This window comes from Hibiscus syriacus, unplaced genomic scaffold, assembly GCF_006381635.1.
Source record: "Hibiscus syriacus cultivar Baekdansim isolate YM2019G1 unplaced genomic scaffold, ASM638163v2 tig00117005_pilon, whole genome shotgun sequence".
Classification (NCBI taxonomy): domain Eukaryota; kingdom Viridiplantae; phylum Streptophyta; class Magnoliopsida; order Malvales; family Malvaceae; genus Hibiscus; species Hibiscus syriacus.
The window spans coordinates 957,471-976,107 of record NW_024063519.1 but is presented as its reverse complement, the minus strand read 5'-3'; the positions used below and the strand labels follow the sequence as shown (position 1 = coordinate 976,107).

Sequence of the window (18,637 nt, the reverse complement as noted above, 5' to 3'; positions counted from 1 at the left end):
CATTCTTAGTGTCCATCTAAAATCGAGTTCAAGTACAGTATCTAATGTATTGATCACAATGTAGCAACAACAGTTCCATTGCAGACCTGGCCAACCATGTTGGTGTATTTTTCCATAAAAGAAAAGGAGACAAGGAAAAGGGAAAGCAATGACACAGTATCGATTTATTTTGTATGAAATGGAAAGGGCACGCCATATTTTTGCTGAATTTCGTCCAAGACTCAGCCTCTGAATTCATCCATGAACTTTTATGGAAACCTGTTAGACGGGTAACAACTGCTGGAATCTTTTCTTCTTGAGGGAGTATTTTGCATCTAAAATGCCAAGTACCAGGAACCTATGCCAAAATACCACATATCAATTATTGGAAAATACATCAAGGAGCCTTCCATTGTTCAAGCTCATCCCATCAACCAAACATTTTCCAAACCCAGATTCCTTTTGATCTTTAATAGTTCTTATAGTTGCTAGCTTCTGAAAGCAGAAAACAATATGAACTCACCTGTCCAAAGCCAGAACCAGGAACAAGAACAATTCCAGTGACAGTGAGGAGACATTGGAAGTAATATGCATCGGGTGCCTTTATCGCAGCTTTGATTGCCTTTTCAGGTAGCTCAATTCTGGGAAAGAGATACATTGCACCTTCTGCCTTGTTGCATGTTACACCTTCTAACTTGTTGAATGCATCTTCAAGTGTCTGCATCAGGAATAAAAAATGCATCATGCTGAAATGAATGGATGTAACTGAAGGACCAGTAAAAAGGGTCATTGAATAGAAACAAGACAACTGTTTCATTTGTGTACGACTTCATTGAAATAATTTTTGTTAGTAACACACTTCAAGTTACCAAAATTTCAGGGTTAAGAACCATATTAGAATGTAGAATTTTAGCATTTACTTTTGCCAAATGCCCCTCTATTCATGTGTTAGAAGTAAAGTTCCCTATTAGTTATGTTTGTTATGTGAGTTTTATAAGTTTGGTGAAGGTTAGCTAATCTGTTATGAACTATTCTATAAATAGTGCTCAGATTGCAAAAGAATACAGATTTGATTGTACAGTTTTTGATTAATAATATTCTACTCTCTGTTACATTTCTTACAATATGACTTCAAACTAATCCAACCAAAGAAAGGACTTACCTTGGCACGCCTGGCTAAAGATGACAGGATTCCATCTCTTTCAGCGCTGTATGATTCATAAGATTCATCTCCAACCTGCGAAAGTCATTTACTTTTATCATTAGCAACAAATATCACATGCCTATATAAGCCATGCATGATTCAATCAATGATGAGCTTTTGTGTTCCTCCTACGTAAACATAATATTTCACTCCATTAAACAGAAAAGTACTGCCCTAAAGACAGATTCCAAATTGTCAACCAACCATGATAGAACATAATAGTTCAGAGATAGTTCCCGCAAGAATGAGTTTCTTCTATGAGAACCAGTGCTTACAAGCAGCTAGGCAAAGCTCTAAATTCATTTGGTCCCATGGAATCTATAATCTTCTTCATCATCATTTTTCTTGGTATGAAAGAACAGATTTCTAATTTCCTTGTTTTTGTGCACCTGATAACCTTCCATTAAACTTTTTTTTCCCTTCGGTGCTACAAGGGGGTCCCTTTTTTGTTTTTAATAATAATTTTATTAACGTTCCCATTGCCACAAAATTTAAAAGAAGTAATTCTATTGGTATGATCCATATATTCATATATTTTGTCAAACAACTAATGAAATTGGAATAAACACATCAAATTATTTTGAAATAGCAAAGGACTTAACCTTAGGTGGACTCATGACAAGACTAGCAAGAATTTGACCAGAGATGTTGGAACACAGATTCACAGATGCCACTTTGTATATTTGCTCCCTAACATCAGCACCGAACCCAGTTACCTCCATATAACCTCCCCTTTTCCCACACTCTCCATAATAACCTGGAGACAGTAAAAAAGTGCATTTTCTTTATGTCAAAAGTCCAAATTTTGCAGAATCTCTTTCACCTTCTATAACTGAAATAATAAATAAATGAAAAAAAATTACCTTTTGAGACTGACTGAAAAGATACCAAGGATAAATCCTTCTCACCATAACCCATGGACCGGGAAACCTTCTTGAAAGAGTGGAATTTCTTTTCAGGTACATAAACATTTTCCTGGTAAACCTGTAAAACCAGAAGTGGTTAATGTAGCAACGATATTTCCCTTGGGAATCATACCTAGAAAGAAAAAGTCATTGGCAACAAATTGCAAAGCCACGTGTATGAATCCCTACCTCGTCTGCCAGCAGAACAAGACCTTCTTGCTTGCAGAACTCCACAATTGCCTTCTGGTTTTCCTCTGGAAGAACCTGCAATCACAATGAGAATAAAATCAGGTAAAAACGAAGCTTAGGACTCTCTTCTCCATCTAAATATACTTTTGAAAAGCATACTATTGATTACCTGTCCTGTTGGGTTGCCTGGATTTATTACAACCAAGGCCCTAACAGTGATGCCTTTGGACCTGGCAGTCTCGACTTGTTTCTTAAGCTCAGATACTTCCAAACCTCATCCTGTGGATTCATCAAGATAGTATGGAACCTGCAAATAAAAAAAAAAACAACCATAACAATTGGCCAATCAATAAATCCGTGAACGATAAAAGAAATATCTATTTCCAAGCATTCTACAAATCATACCAAAGGCAGATAAAACTAACCCTCAAGAAACATAAAGCAACTTGATTTTGGTAAATTAAAGCTTAGCCAATAACCAGCAAAAAGAAACTATTTCAGCAACAGCTAAACCAAGATAACTTATAAATATCAAGAAGTCCAAACAAGGCTTTAAAATATGATATGCATTCCAAAGATCCACCATGCAGAGCAATTGAAGCAGAGTATAAAGGATACTGAGGGATGGGACAGAGAATTCCATTCTTCTCAGATCTTATCAGTAACTGCATCATCATATGAACCTGTAGATGAGAAAAAATATTTTTCATTACACAAGTTTTCATGAGGAACTCATCATTCAGCTTCGAGATAGAAACTTACTGCAGGGCTGGCACCATCTGTCAAGAAAATATCATTTGGATCAGCAGGAAAACCATCCCGAGCTTCGATTCCAGCAGCAATGGTATCTCGTAATCCCTTGACACCCTGTTGCCCAAAGAAAATGAAAAAGTATGAACAGCATGCAAGCATAAATTGTAAAAGTTTCAAGAGGCGAGCAATGATAACAACCTGGCTATGACTGTAGGCACCAGTTGCCCTTCCAGGAATTTGATCAAAAATTTGCCAAGCACGTTCTATGGAGTCCGCACTGTAAAAGGCCACAAACCAAATTACATGAGGCAAAGGAATGAATGTCAAAGAAAAAAATCATTATCTGCCGAAGTAAAGATTCTACAGTTATCAAAAGAGAACATCTCTTTATGTATTGCCTTTCACTGGGCTCAACCAAAGTTGATGGAGTTCTTTATGAAAAATCAATCATGGATTATTTTGTTGAAATCTAGATATCCGGAAAAAACAACTATTCTGATAGACTCAACCAAAAATGGAAGCTTTTTTTAGCAAAATATAAGTGGGGTATGTAAATTCTAGACTCATAGGAGGAACATATCTTCTTCTAGGTACCTATAAAGAACATTATAAATTTGTTTCCAGTAAAACATAAGGGGTAATATGTATATCTTCTACTCATATGCTTAACGCTGTGGTCCTGTGGATAAGCCAGATTAAACACACCTCAAAATTGATATCTTTATTGGGTGACAGAAAATAAATGAAACAATTATAAAATTTAACAGAAACAACCACAAAGCTTATGGCCAATATTAATTCTCGGTACCTGAATAAGCCCTAGGTTTCACTTTTGTCCAAAATGGCTGGATGGTCGCATAATGCAAGAACCTATTCCAAAGACATCCTAGTTAGAATTGCTTCATTCACATGACACAACTTTATGGTAATGAATAACACCAAATAAAAAAAAAAACCTCTCGGAAAAAAGTTATCGGCTGCTGACCAAGAGACTGAGGATTTCCAATGTTGCAGTACAATATCTGTAAAATAGGATTAACATTTAATACCAAAAACAAAATAAATAAGTTAAAGCGTCAAGTAAAAATTCATGTAATATGATCTCCCAACGCCACCACATCCAATTTCCACTCCTCTACATAACCTTTATTGTGACTCAGGAAGCATGCAAATAAACACAATTACTTCTACGTGAGAACACCATCCAGCCCACAGAATTCCACAACCATCAATGTCAACCAAATGAAATCCACAAGTCCAACATAAGAAGTCTCTTTATTGTACATCAAGAGGGGCAAACCTTTAAGCAATCCATCATTCTCAGATGGTAATATGAGATAAGCATGACGTTTCTACAGAACCATGGGAGAGAAAAAGGATAGGGGAAGAGGATATAGTCTCAATGAAGTATAAATCCAACTCTTCAAGTGTCCATTAGAAAATTTTCGAGTAAAAATGAAATATACCTCTTCAAAGGGATGAGCCTCTGGCTTGGCCTTTATATCTTCTTGCAATTTCTGGAAAAGATATAAAGAAAATATCATTAAAGCAGTATTCCATAAATTTTACACTAAATACATTCGGCTTCATATACAAAACTATATCAATAGAATTTACTTAAAGGTCCAAAAAAATGAAAACAGTCGATTAACATGAACAAAGATGCTCTAATTACCCAAAAGTCACCATTTAATCCATTTTCGATTATACTTGAATGTGCATGCAAGCATGATAATATATAACTTTAAACAATTAAATTGTTAAAACTACATCAAAGATGAAGCATATTGACACATAATTACCTGTGCAAGGGTGACAATCTCACCACGGACTGCATATTCGCATTCTATAACCTGGATAAAGAGAGAACTAGCAATAAGCAAACAGACGTATGATTCAAAAGGTATTAGGAGGTTCAAACTAGAATGATAATATTGCATATATCCGGAACAAATAAATAGAAGTGCTCAGAAACTTGAATTCTCCACTTTGCCATTGCCCCTATCATTTCCTTGTTTGCAAACGGTGAGCTTTAACCAAAAAAGCGGCTTAATAGACGATACAAAGATTGATTTGAGCACAAAAGGACTACATCAAGTCAGTACATGTACTAAAAACAGATCCCAAGCCAATGTAAAGTGGCTATCATATATGATGCAAGAGAGAAAAAATGAACTGGTCCCGTGAAAGATAAGTAGTACAAAAAGAAAGCGAAGAACCCTTAAGACATTTACACATTAATACTCAATAGGAAAGGAAATGAATAAACAAGCACAACATCAATCTAATGAGTTGACTAGTGAAAGATGGGTATAAGAAAGTGTTGATTCGAAAGGTAGAGCTCCCTGACTCCAATGCAACTCGATTACTACCTAAAGTTAACAGATAATAAAATGAAGCAATAGCTGAGGATGGCATAGGAATTGAATGAATTCAAAACCCGGTCCTCACATTCAATGATGTAGATTTTTTGAGATAACAAGACAAACACGACAAACAAAGAATAAAACCCAGATTCAAAAACATCAAATCAAATACTAAACAAAAATAAAGAAGAGGAAACAAAAGAAACCCAGATTCAGCAACGCTCCAAACGGAAGAAAAAAAAGGTAAAAAGGGAGTACCTTGGGGTTAATAGTATTAAGTGTTACAGGAGGAGCCATTGTTGAAGAGGAAGAAGGGGAATCAGCAGGAGGAGCAGAAGAAAATAATCGATATGAAGAGGAAAGTAGAGGCCGTTGAAACTGATAGTTTTGACGCGAATGTTGAACGAGGTTTCTAGCACTGCCAACCACAAATCTCCGCATATCTGCCTATATATACACACACAACCTACACGCCTAAAATAAAATCAGAGGCGAGAAGACAAAAAGAGATTCTATGCCAGGCCTTTTAGGCGCAATTAAAGACTTGGTTTTTCTTTTTCTCTCGCATAAATCGAAGAGGACTTGAACTTGTAGTTAACCTTCCGTTTAGCCCACGGTTCGATATTTTTGCGTGTCCCTAAGCCCAAGGGCAACTCCCTATACGCTAAAACCCACAGCTTGTTCGAGCTTGCGTACTTTTTACCATTTACCAGATTTAATGAGAATTGGTCGGACATGAATACAAGTAAATTTGACTATATATTCAACTGGTGTATAGTATTTATATTAAACAAACTTCCACTTCAAATTCCTTTCTCCCCGCATTACTTCAGAATTAAAAATAAACGAAGGCTGATGATCTGTTTTATTGAATTAGAATGAGCATAATACAGGGCTGGCGATCTCTTTTAATTTGGTACAACACACAACTTGCCTTTGTGAATTAAGAGAAATAATCCTTGTGGTGTGTGGAACATTGCAGAAAGTCGATATAATTCAATAAAAATCAGACGAACAAGATTTGTGAAGAACCGAGCAAGCTGTTCTTTGGGACAAACGAATGGTCAGAGCCGGATGAATTACTCAGCAGCCAAGCATTTTGACTTACAAATTAGCAACGGAAATGCATTAAACATGTGGATAAAGCATAGAATTAGGGACCAGTTTTCATTTTTTTTAGTCAATGAATGCAAAGATCTTCACCCAAGTTGTAAACTTCGTTCCTATTGTAATGCCTAACACCTAAGCTTTGTCAGCTTTTGGTTTGACATAAATGAGATAATCTTAGCCATAGTTGAATTTTCTGTCAAAGAATAGAAGTTATTGGAAATGGATTAGCATGTATTCGCCTGTCAGGTCCACACAAGAAGATAAAGCCTTAATTAAAAAGGAAATAAAAGAATTAAGAAGAGAGATAAGATCAAAGTGAATAAAGAACTAATTTAGGACAGTTTCTATGTTTTGCATGATTCATTCTGATATTGCAGCTTCTTTCTTGGTCATGGATTAGGATGTACTTGTTTGCCGTTTGCCAGGTGCATAAGAAGATATGTCTTCATTTATAAAAAAAAAGGGGATATAAGAACACATTAATAATTAACAACTTTATCCGACAAAATTTATTATTTCGAGTTAATTGCAGACTGATGCAATTTATATTGGTTTGATAAAGGCAGTCTGCACATTACGCCAATTGCAACTGAGGCGGGAATTTCACTCTATCACGCTCAACCTCATACCTTAGCCACAAACTACAACCCTCATTTGAACTAGAACATAGGCTGAGTTTATTTGATGAAAAAAAGGGGGGGGGGGACAACGAAAGTCTGCAGGCAACCTTTTGGGTTACTGTTAAAGAATGTACAGAATGAAAATATAGGGTGTAAAAGGATTTGAGTTATGAGTTATACATATTACATGTATAGTTCTACAAAGCAATTTTTATGTCAAAAAAGAAAAGGGCAAAAAGGGTAAAAAAACCATCATCTTAGTATTTGATCTTGGAACTTAACCCCAACCTTGACTCGGTTATGAAATCATAAAGCCGGTTCATAAGATACAGTAGCATCAGGCAGCCAATCATGGCCTTGTATAAGCGTAGCCACTGTGAACTTCCCAGCGTCAGCATCCGAGAGAGTGGACTTATAACCTGCCCATTTCACCCTTTTATCCACGGTTGATCCCGGCCCAGTATTTTGATATTCTGCATAGAAAATTGTGCTTGGTGGGTCAACATTAGTAACCCATTCTCTCCATCCCACAGGGTTCAAGAACGGCCCAATGCTAGACTGCATAATAACAGTGGTGGAATACTCTTTCCATGGCCTACCAAGATAAGTATTGGTAGTAAGGTTGCCGAATGCAGATATTGTACACTTTTGGATTGAAATGCCAGCGTTTTGGTTTGGGTCATTTTTGCCTTGAGCTGTGATGGTGTTGAACTGGTTAGGCAGTGGTTGCCTTGGCATGATGTTGCAGCTTTGGAACACTACCGCTGCATTCCCAAAGATGAAGTCAATCGTGCCCAAAATGTCACATTCTTTGTAAAACTGACGATTGGAATGAGCATAGAGCGTATCCTGGTAGGCATCGAATGCAGAGCGGTAGAATACCGAGCGATCGGATTGGGACCGCATAGCTACTGCTTGGTGCTTAGCTGCACCTGCTGTGTTTTCGAACCCTATGTCTTTTGCGATGAATCCCCTTCCTGCCACAGCTGGTAATTCACACAAAGTACTATCAGTTTCTTTATCCATATAATTAAAATCAAGCTGTTGAAAAACCAGTTTTCCATATTGGCATCAATGATCAAATGTGATTGAAATGACCACATTGATGAGACCTGAGGGGAGCATTGAAGAAGAATTTTCTTTAGATGCATCAAGGCCTTGTAAACTTATATAATTCAAGTCACATGGCAGTATCTATCAGTTGCAGGCCTTCTTAAATTATTTAGATGACTGGCACCACATGGGCAGACACTCGTATATCACAATTCACAAACGAGTCAGGCACATGGTGGGGCAACCAGCATTAATTTCCAGAAGGAACCAGAGGCAACTAAACATTAAAGTGGGAAATGCAGAATTTAGGAAACTGCAACACTTCTTCACATGGTAACATGCAAGCACAATGTGGTTTTTTTAGTGTTGTTCATAAAATATCTCACATTCTGCTGATTTCAGCTTCATCACGGTTTAAGATGTTTTCAGAAATGCGAGGGACAAAGACAACATAAACAAATTGAGGGTTTGCTAAATTGCTATAGATCATAAAATCTATCTGAAACCATAGATTTGAAACTGATAAAAACAAATAGTAAATAGTAGATGGTGTCATTTTCTGTGAAGATAGAAAATTACTTACCGAAAGTTGCTGTATCAAAGGTGGGAGTTCCATCAACAAAGTTTTTGCTGCCGGAAATTATAGTCTTAGTCTTGCCATCACCGTAAATCATGACATTCCACTTGTGTTTATCCAGGATCACATTCTCTACATACTTGCCTTCCTTCACATATATAACAAATCTAGATTCGTTCTTCTTTCCGATCAATTTCACCGCCTCGTTAATTGTCTTGAAATGACCAGAACCATCTTGAGCAACAATTACATTTGGTGTAGGCTTGGACTCCTGCAACAGTCTCCTTTCAGTGGGATGAATCCAAGCTGGGAACTCTGAAGATGCAATCCCAAGCAGCCTACGGTGGATCGGAATATTGAAATCAGTCAACAAACCCAGGATTTTAGCAACGATGGCCAAACTGTTGCTGGCAAATTCAGTTGAGTTCTGCATGGCGGCTCTGAGTTCTTGGACAAGTGTGGCGTTGAAGTGCTCTGTAGTGTTCAGTTCCTCCAGGGTGTCTAAGCATGTTTCTTGATCAGTTATCGTTGTGCTTAGCCAAGTCTTCAAGTCATTGATCTTGGAATCCGACAATACCGACTCTCCTTCCCCGACTTCCAGGGAAGTTGCCGAGTCATTGAGTCGATCCAACGCGTCATCAAACAGGGATCCGCATATATCTAAAGCATGTTTCACCTGGAGGTCATCGGTTTCAGCTTGTAACTTCTTGGGATATTGAGACAACTTAGCGAGCTCGTCGATAACAACTTTCAGAGACAACTTGAAGAGGATCTCTGGGTCAGTAGCGTTTGAGGATGCAATGGAAGATATGCTGGAGTAGCAGGAAAGTGGGTACTCAGTCACGCCGCAAACCGCCTTTAATGAAGCCACCGGAGTCAAATCAGTTGGGGGTACATTGTGGGAAGACGAGTTGTTTCTCTTGTGTATCAGAGTCCCCGCAACAGCGCCAATGATAACGGCTAGCAGCACGATAATGGAGATAACGAGGACGATGAGACGCCTTCGTGTCTTTTTCTTGAAAGCTCGCTCTTCGGCCTCGTCTATTTTTCCATAGCCCTTGAAAGACTTGATTGAATCCATGGCTCTTTTTTTTATCTTCTTCAAATTTCTCTAATGGACTTGCCTGTGGATCGAGTCCTTTTTATATAGAGAAAGAGAGGAAAGAGGTGAAAGGTAATATCTTTCTTGGATGCTTCTCTGTTAAGAAAATATTATTATCATGATCGACCATGGGAATGGACATAATAAATTAGCATTTTTATTTTCATTCACTAACATACATATGCTTCTGCCATAATCACACCTTGCATTCAAATTTCAATGAGATTTAAAATATTGCACAAACAACAAAGATTACTCATCCCTGACAGACAATTTTGATAATCACGTCTTATTCTTAAATAATATATCGTAGTCCCACGATCCTTACTCGGTTTCGTGATTTCGAAAATGCATTAAAAAAAGGGACTTAAGTTGGTGTAATTATTTTACATATTAGAGAGGATGGAGTCTTACCACCAATTCAGTGGACTAATACCAAAAATGACTGCATTTTGTGGGCCTTTGGGCCCAAAACGTTTTGCAGCTTATAAACCACTGTCAAACGAGTAGGAATAAACTTAGGCATAATATCAGTGTCTAAATTATAGCCAAAAAATAGGTGTCTAATATTTTCGCTGTTATATTTTTAGGTTTTTACTGTTAAAAAAATCATTAAGTGACATGTGTCGTATTTATATTTTTTTTTATTTTTTAAAAAATAAAATATTATTTAATTTTTTTAAAAAAACCATGAATGTGATACATTTCACTCAATAGTTTTTTTAACGGTGGACACTTAAAAGTGTAACGGAGAAAACATTAGGCATCTATTTTTAACGAAAAATTCTTTAGACACCAAATGTCAATTTTGAGTATAATTTAAGCACTTATTTTTAGATTAAACTTAAACTTAATGTATACATCAACTATAACCCATGAGTGGAATTGATATTTTACTAGAGGGATTATCAAGAAAGCTAAAGAAGTGTGTATAAGTTTTATTTGAAAGGTAAGAATTCTTCTATTACAGATGCAAGGGTGAGATGGAAAACAATTGATTCTCCTAAAATGGAAGATAAAATGGAAATGAAGGATTTAAAGATTTGAAATAAGACATGTATCATTTAATTGATTAGAAGATTCATGACAAATTAACGCTTATTTTAAATAATTTTTTTTTGAATGACAACAAAGAAAGCACTAAGTAGCCAGGCTCCAACGATCTAAATCAGCCTTATAGCTCAACTGCACCTCAACTGGAGGTGATCGAAAAACATGCAGTCCGAGTGAAAGACTCCAAGCAAGCCTCACTGAAGTATCCGCTACCAAGTTCCCTTCCCTCATAACATGAACAAATTCCAACTCCCAATCTCTGCAAATAATATCAGCAATGTGCGGAACAAGACTCAAAATCCTCTCCATGTTTCTCTGTAGAGAACGGTTGTAGGAGATTATTTCTGTTTGTACAGTTAGATAATTAGTTAGTTGGTTTTGGTTAGTTTACAAGTTAGTTAGCCGTCCAGTTATTGTATAAATAATTTGGTTGTATAATCTTATACTGCAGTGAAATAAAAAGAGCATTTCCAGTATTCTTTGGTTATCATTTTAACATTCTCCCACAAGACAAGAGCCTCCAAACTTCCTTATTATCAGTCTCAAGAATAACCCGTCGTATACCCTTGCGCCAAGCCAATTCCAATCCCTCAAGCACGCCCCAACGTAATAATGGCTGGAGTTGAAAGAAAATTCTTAGGCACAGAAAATAAACTATTGAGGTATTGTATTATTTAACAAGTAGAAATTACGATATTATTATTACTACAATTTAAAATGAGACAACACTGAAAAAAGAAAAAAAATTAGATGACAAGAGATTATTTAGCATTCACGTCATATACTAAAGCAATATTACATTGTTTAGACGATCATTCTCGAGATATTTTTAAGAAATTAAAGGGTAGTGAGAAAGAATACGATGGTGATGAGCATTGTGTATTATGCGTAATTGGAACATTGAAACGTGAAATTATTGATTTGATGGATATAGCTTTACAAAATGTGTCATAAAATCTGTTTGGAAGCTGGTGTTGATACAACATAATTTGTATAGGAACGTGACCGACAAGTACCAAGAATTTCATCAAGTAAACCCCACTTTACATAAATTTTTCCCTCAAACGATTTCTTGCAAGTTTTCAACAAAATGCAACTAAAGAGGGACACAGTTTATCTTAACGGTAGCTTCAGCGCATATATATATATATATATATATATATATACACTAATTCCTTTTATATTTTTATTATTTTTATATGTAGGCTATTATTGATTGAAGTTTTCAACTTGTTTTATATAAATATTATGTTTTTATCTCGTATAAATTTTAATTTTAATTATACAATTTTTTTTATTCTTGTTATAATTTTTCGAGTTGATGAATACTCAATTCTTTTTTAACATATTTATTTTTATTGGAAACGATATGATACTAATAAAATGATCCATTATCTTGTTATGTTAGTCTCGAATAGATTATTTTAGTTAAAATGTACTTTTTATAACATTTTAATTATTATTAATGGTGTTAATAATTTAATTATTATAAATTATTCTTAAAGATTTAGGTGTGATTGTATTGAAAATATTTGATGACTTTGAGAATAAAACTTTTAATTATTATGCAATTGATTTCTTTTCATGTGAATGAAAAAAAAATAAAAAAAATCTCATTAATGATTGGATGGCACTTGTTTCTCAAAGGTTTGACAGTTTCCTTCATCAAACCGTATAATTTTATTATTCATTCAAAGAAAGTTGATGTGGCATGAATTAAGCGGCTTATTTGACAAATGAATTGTTTTTTTAACTGAGTTTAAACATTATAGATGTCAAGGGTGTAAACGTTCATTATTAAAAGGTTTAAAATTATCTTCAAATAAATATTGTATTATACAGATTATAAAAAAAATTTATGTCATTATGTTTGGGTCCTCCTCACTTCGACGTATTCAAATGTGATTCTTAAGAATGATACGACCCTCTGCCATGTGCGTGAAACATCATCTACGCGTTGAACATGCCAGTGATTGCGCCAACTTTTATTTCTCAATAAATTTGTTTAATTATTTGCATTATGTGAATATTAAGAAATTAAAATGCATCTTCTGACATGGTTATCGGCAGCATTTCAACGTTCCATTTGTCAATATGATAAAACGTTTTCAATAAATTCTTGAGTTATTCGAAACACTATTAGCTGGAATTGACATTTTCTATTTTAATTAGTCTTAGGAGAGATGAGGAATCGACCAATGAAAGTGCAAGAGTTAACTTTTGTTTTTGTCATCAGACAAAAAAATTGAAGAAAATTTTGGCATACACTTATTATTACTTTTAAATCAGTAATAATTTAACAGATACATGGCCACAAATTAATCTCAAACCAAACAAGAAGTAGGTGCTACATGACAATACAATAGCTTCAAACTTATTACAACCCAAGAGAGAAGGGAAAGCCTGTAGAGCTTAACCAGCTTCCACCGGCAATGAACCTGCCAGGAGTGAAAGCCTGAGCCTCGGTTGCACTAGTGATCACCTTGTACCCTCCCCATTTCACCCTCCCAGAGGTTGAAGCACCGGCGCCGGTGTTCTGGTACTCGGCATAAAACAAGGTTCTCAGGGCGAAACTCCCACTCCACTCGTGCCACCCAACAGGGTGAATCACATTACTGATGGTCGATTGCATTATGACAGTTCTAGAATATTCCTTCCAGGGCCTGCCAAGATATGTAGGGAAGTTATTTATAACAGCCTGCAAATCAGAAGTGGCACCTATCCTACATTTCTGGATCACAATGCCAGAGTTTTGGTTAGGGTCGGTCCTGCCTTGGGCTGTCACCATGTTCTTCTGCCCTGAGTTTGGTCTCCGAGCATGGATGTCACAGTTTTGGAACACGGCTGCAGCGTTGCCGAAGATGAAATCAACAGTTCCTGCTACGAGGCAGTTGACATAAAACTGTCTATTGGAGTGAACGTAGAGAGTGTCTTGGTATGCCAGCATGTCACATTGGTAGAATGCCGATAGATCAGAACCGACACGGAGGGCAACGGCTTGGTGCTTTGAGGGACCTGCTGTGTTTTCGAAGGTTATGTCTCGGGCAAGGAACTTTTCACCAACCACAGCTGCAACCACATGGGAACATATATCAGCATACAAATCAAACTTCAAATACTGTAAGATTAAATCAGCAAGTACAAAAAGCCAACGCTTTTATTTGGCATATCATATAGAACTTAATGAGGTCCCATGTGATTCTGTATGATTCAGAGTACTACTATAAATTGGCTCAACGGCACATGTTGCCTGCAGTTTAATGATGTAGCTGCCTAAAAAGAAACATTGCTAAACATCAAATCAATTGTTTTGAATTTTGACTTTCTGATTTCAGCTCAAACTATGTAGCTACCTCAACTGCTCACAATATCATCGTGCAAGCTTGTGTTGGTTGGGCCCTTCCAAGTTCCAACATCAGCCATTGGAGCCTTATTGGGATGGCTTCCAAGTGTATAATCAAAAAAGGGAAAGAAAATAAAATATTGTATTGTACGTTGGCTTGGCGTGCCTAGTGTGATTTGAGTGCATCAACTTGTCACGTGGTTTCAGCCAGGTGATAAAAAAAATTAAAAGCAACAGCTATCATCCACGGAAGAAAATTGTTCTACGACTGACTGAGACAAGTCAATGAAGCAACCCCTAGTCCCAACAATCAAATTTCAATCACTAAACTAAAAGAAGCAAAGTTTGTCTACAAAAATCAACGCTTCGATTTAAACCTCTGTCTAGAAAGAAAAATATAAGAAGGGTATGGGAAGTTCATGGTAGGGTTGAGAATGTATGATCCAGCGTAAAATTATAAATGGTAATGGGGAAAACGACATCCACAAGTTGTCACCCGACAACTAGTGATTCGGTGGATTATTTGTCCATTTTGCAAAATGTTCTTTTAATACACACTGTATGTTAAAATATAATATCCCGTTTGAAGAATTGGCCTTTAGTGAACTAGGCCATGTTCTACGCTCCCTAAATCTAATGAGAGAACGTGGGAAAGTTCAAACAAATATGATTTCACAGTGTGAATCATTCTTAATGGATAAGCTGACTACCAAACCTCGTTTCCAGTGTCACGGTCAGGAACCAGAGACATGGTGTAATACTTTACTAAGTTCTTCGATGTTTTTAAAAAATGAGTAAAATATTAAATGCAACTGAAAGAAAAGAAGGTAAATTAAAAGTAAAACATATGAAGTGAAAATGGGCTTACCAACTGTAGCGGAGTGGAAAGTCGTGCTTCCATCGACCACATTCCTCTTCCCGGTGATGATCGTCCTAGTTCTTCCGTCTCCGATGAACATTATGTTAGTCTTCTTCTTTGGGACTTCCACATTTTCTCTGTAGATACCTGCTTTGATTCTTATGATGTACCTTTTGCTGCTTTTCTCCGGTGCTTTGGCCACCGCTTCCGACACCGTTTTGAAGTTCCCGCTTCCATCTGCCGCCACGACCACGTTAGGGGTCACCGAAGATGACTGAAGCAGGCGCCTGTCGCCGGCAGACAACCACTCTGGCCAGGCAATCCCGTTTTCGTCCTCCTTCAGCTTCCTGTTCGATGTCTTGAGCATCATCTCGTTCGCTATGTCAGTGTCCGTCATGTTCTTGATCATGGCAAGAGCATTACTGCACATCTTTTCGACGTACTTCTCGCCATCGATCAGCACTTCACGGATTTTCTTGTCGGCAGCTTCGTGGGAGAAACCGTCCAAGCAAGTCTCTTGGTTGGTCATGGCAGCAGTCATCAGGGTCTTTAGGTCATCGGCATGCTGAACCAATGTCTTCCTGTTTGGATACTGGTGAAGATCCTCGACAGCTTCGTGGAGCTCGTCGAGGGTCTCATCGATGGTCTCCAAACAATCATGGAGAGCCGTCTTTTCACGCTCAGTTAACCCTTTCTTATCCAACAGCTTCTTGATTTTGAAGTAATTGTGTTCGACAGCAGTGGTGGTGATGTTAAGAGACAATTCGATGACATCCTTTTGGCTCCTCGCCTTCTTGGCTGATCCAGCATGAACTTTAGCAACTTCTGAGAAGCACAACTCAGGGTAGAAGGTAGCACTACAAGCTGACTTCACAATGGGGTAATGGGAAGTAACGCGTTCGTCATTTCGTGAACTCACTCCAGCAACAATGCCGATTATGGCAGCAACAATGACTAACGATGCAAAAACTGCAAAGAAAATTTTATTGTTTTTCTTGGAGGAGGAAATGTGTTTGGCAGAACCAGAAAAATTGGTTAAAATTTCTTTAATTCGGCTCATTGTTTCTTGTTGGTTAGAAGAGAAGTTGATGGAACTTTAAAGCAAAATTGGAAGGGTGTTAGTGAAGAGATGTGGCAGCCTGGCTGGACGATTTAAAGAGCTTCGAGAGCAGACTCAGCAAAGGAAAATGGCATATTCGTTTTGGCATTTCAATTATTTCATGAAATTCAAATTATACCGTACATGACATGACTTTTCTTTATCCTATCCTTCTCTAGTTCCTCTTTTACTTTTTCACCTTTAAAAAAAATCCAAAAGCTTTGTACACATATGAATTACGATACAACTTGAAATATTTTTTTTCAACTTGCGGACTAAAAAAGTAGGAGCAGGTCAGGGATATCTTCTGAAAATATACTGTAATTACACACACATATATATATATATATATATATATATATATACCAGAAATTATTAGATGGTTACATTTAATTTATATATATATTATTTTTTATGATGAATCATGATCTTTTTCTTAAATATAAATAAGAAAGATGTCCCTTTTTCCCATATGTATGGAGTAAGGGGAGGTAAGATAGTAGGTTACCCCCAACACCAGGTTGAGAGCAGCTTCCGTAAGAGACCTCCGAATTATGAAATGCCCTCCGTGGGACTCGATCCCACGACCTCAAGGTTAAGAACCTTGTGCTCTACCAACTAAACTGGATGATCATTTCTTTTATATATAAATAAGATATAGGTAGTTATTTAAAAATTAATTTAATTTATTGGTGAGCTGGTTTTATAAAATAATTTATCATATATATACACACTCTAGATTTAACATTTTAGAATTTTAATTCTAGAATTTTGTATGTGGGCAACACGAAGCTGGGTTCATAAAGTAATTTAATTTTTTGAAAAAAGTTAAATATAATTTAACTATTAATTTAGTTTGTAGTTGTTTAAAAGAAAATAAATTAATTTTGTTCTCATTTGTTAAGGGTAGAATTTATTTTTTTCATTATTTATTAAAGTTGCAACTTACTATTACAGGGGCTAATATCACGGCCATCTCCAATCTCGTCTCCGAGTATTGGGCTTAAAATAGATGATTTAAGATTTATTATTCTAATATTTATAATTTAGAGTTAATGGTTTAATATTTTAGAATTTTTTCAGTTGATAAAAAATTTAGGTTAAGAGTGGTTTTCCAGTAGGGCCAGACATACCTAAAGATTTTAGAATTTTAATTTATAGAGTATAATATTTGAAGCTTAAGATTTATAATTTTAGAACTTAAAGTTTTAATTTTAGAGTTATATATATATATATGGTAAGTGAAAAAAATAATAAAAATATAAAAATATAGATAAAAATATTAAAATAATCCATATAAATGCTTACTATAATATACTAATAAAATGAAAAAAAAATTGGCATGCAAAGTCTGTCATTCCTCCAACGGTCGGGGGCATGTGTTGTTTCTTTTAACGTTTATCGGATTTTAAAAATTAAGAGCTTTTTTTTATTTAACGAAAACTAAGAGCTAAATAATCTATAAGTAATTTTTTTATAAAATCTAAAATTCTTAAAAGGATAACCAGTCTTTTGAAATGACAATAATGGATGTTTTATTTCTCGGAAGGTCATAAAGAGTTTCTCATTTATTTTACAAGGATGCTATAAAATGAAGTTTCTCATCTTCTCAGGTCCAGAGCCAATGTTGAAGTTTTTTTTATCCTAAAGTTTCTCATCTTATCCAGAGTTTCTCATTTTAGATGTACAATCCTAAAGTTTCAGACACCCATGTTGCAACTTGCAATTGTTTTATATTGTCGCCTTGCAATTTGCATGACATTCACGTGTTTCCTTTTTCTCCTTGGATTCTCAAACCAATAACAATATTTTTTTTTTCACAGTCATTTATTCAATTCTTTAATTTTTTCTAAAGGTAGGCCTCGTTAAAACTGAACTTGTACCACGATCGAATACTATTTTTTTTTAAATAATGACAACTTAATTTTATTAAATAATATAATGAATTAAAATTATAACACATCATAGTAAATAGGTAAATTTGGAGACAATGGTCACCAAAATATTCATACAAAAGTAAATAATAAACCTAAAAATACGAAAAAAAATTAAAACATTCAATTGGAAACTACGATCAATATCAAAATCCAATAATCTTCATACAAACTCCTTATCTATGTCGAATGAGACGCTTGACGAAGTGATAAAAGAGTGAATAGCGAACCAAATAATTTGGCAAACTGCTTCGCTACACAATTCTGATTACATTGGCAAATAACCTTTTACCAAAAGAGGATATCTGACTATACTTAACCATCGACTAACCAATCAGAAAATAAATATCGTGATGGTTTTTGTGTGAGAACCAAAACGACCGCAAAGGCATGCGAAAAAACATATCAAAACCGTGAGGATCGTGCCAATAGAACAGAGGAAACGCGTGCCACAATAGCAAAAAATATCATGTCACAATGATATAGATTCT

The 18,637-nt window shown here is 35.9% G+C and overlaps 2 protein-coding genes and 1 pseudogene across 2 annotated transcripts; all 3 read right to left on the bottom strand.

The window, feature by feature from the left end:
- Window positions 1-31: 31 nt before the first annotated feature.
- On the bottom strand, window positions 32-5,921 carry LOC120195133 (annotated as a pseudogene).
- A 1,440-nt stretch (window positions 5,922-7,361) lies between these two features.
- Window positions 7,362-9,852, bottom strand: LOC120194955 (pectinesterase 3-like). Its single transcript, XM_039197108.1, has 2 exons — window positions 8,763-9,852; window positions 7,362-8,112 (listed from the first exon to the last, which is right to left on the bottom strand). Exons 1-2 carry the CDS (start codon window positions 9,835-9,837, stop codon window positions 7,433-7,435), a joined length of 1,755 nt encoding a protein of 584 aa, XP_039053039.1. The 5' UTR covers window positions 9,838-9,852; the 3' UTR covers window positions 7,362-7,432.
- Window positions 9,853-13,154: 3,302 nt separating this feature from the next.
- LOC120194956 (pectinesterase-like) lies at window positions 13,155-16,223 on the bottom strand. Its single transcript, XM_039197109.1, has 2 exons — window positions 15,123-16,223; window positions 13,155-13,980 (listed from the first exon to the last, which is right to left on the bottom strand). Exons 1-2 carry the CDS (start codon window positions 16,171-16,173, stop codon window positions 13,289-13,291), a joined length of 1,743 nt encoding a protein of 580 aa, XP_039053040.1. The 5' UTR covers window positions 16,174-16,223; the 3' UTR covers window positions 13,155-13,288.
- Between the last annotated feature and the right edge of the window lie 2,414 nt (window positions 16,224-18,637).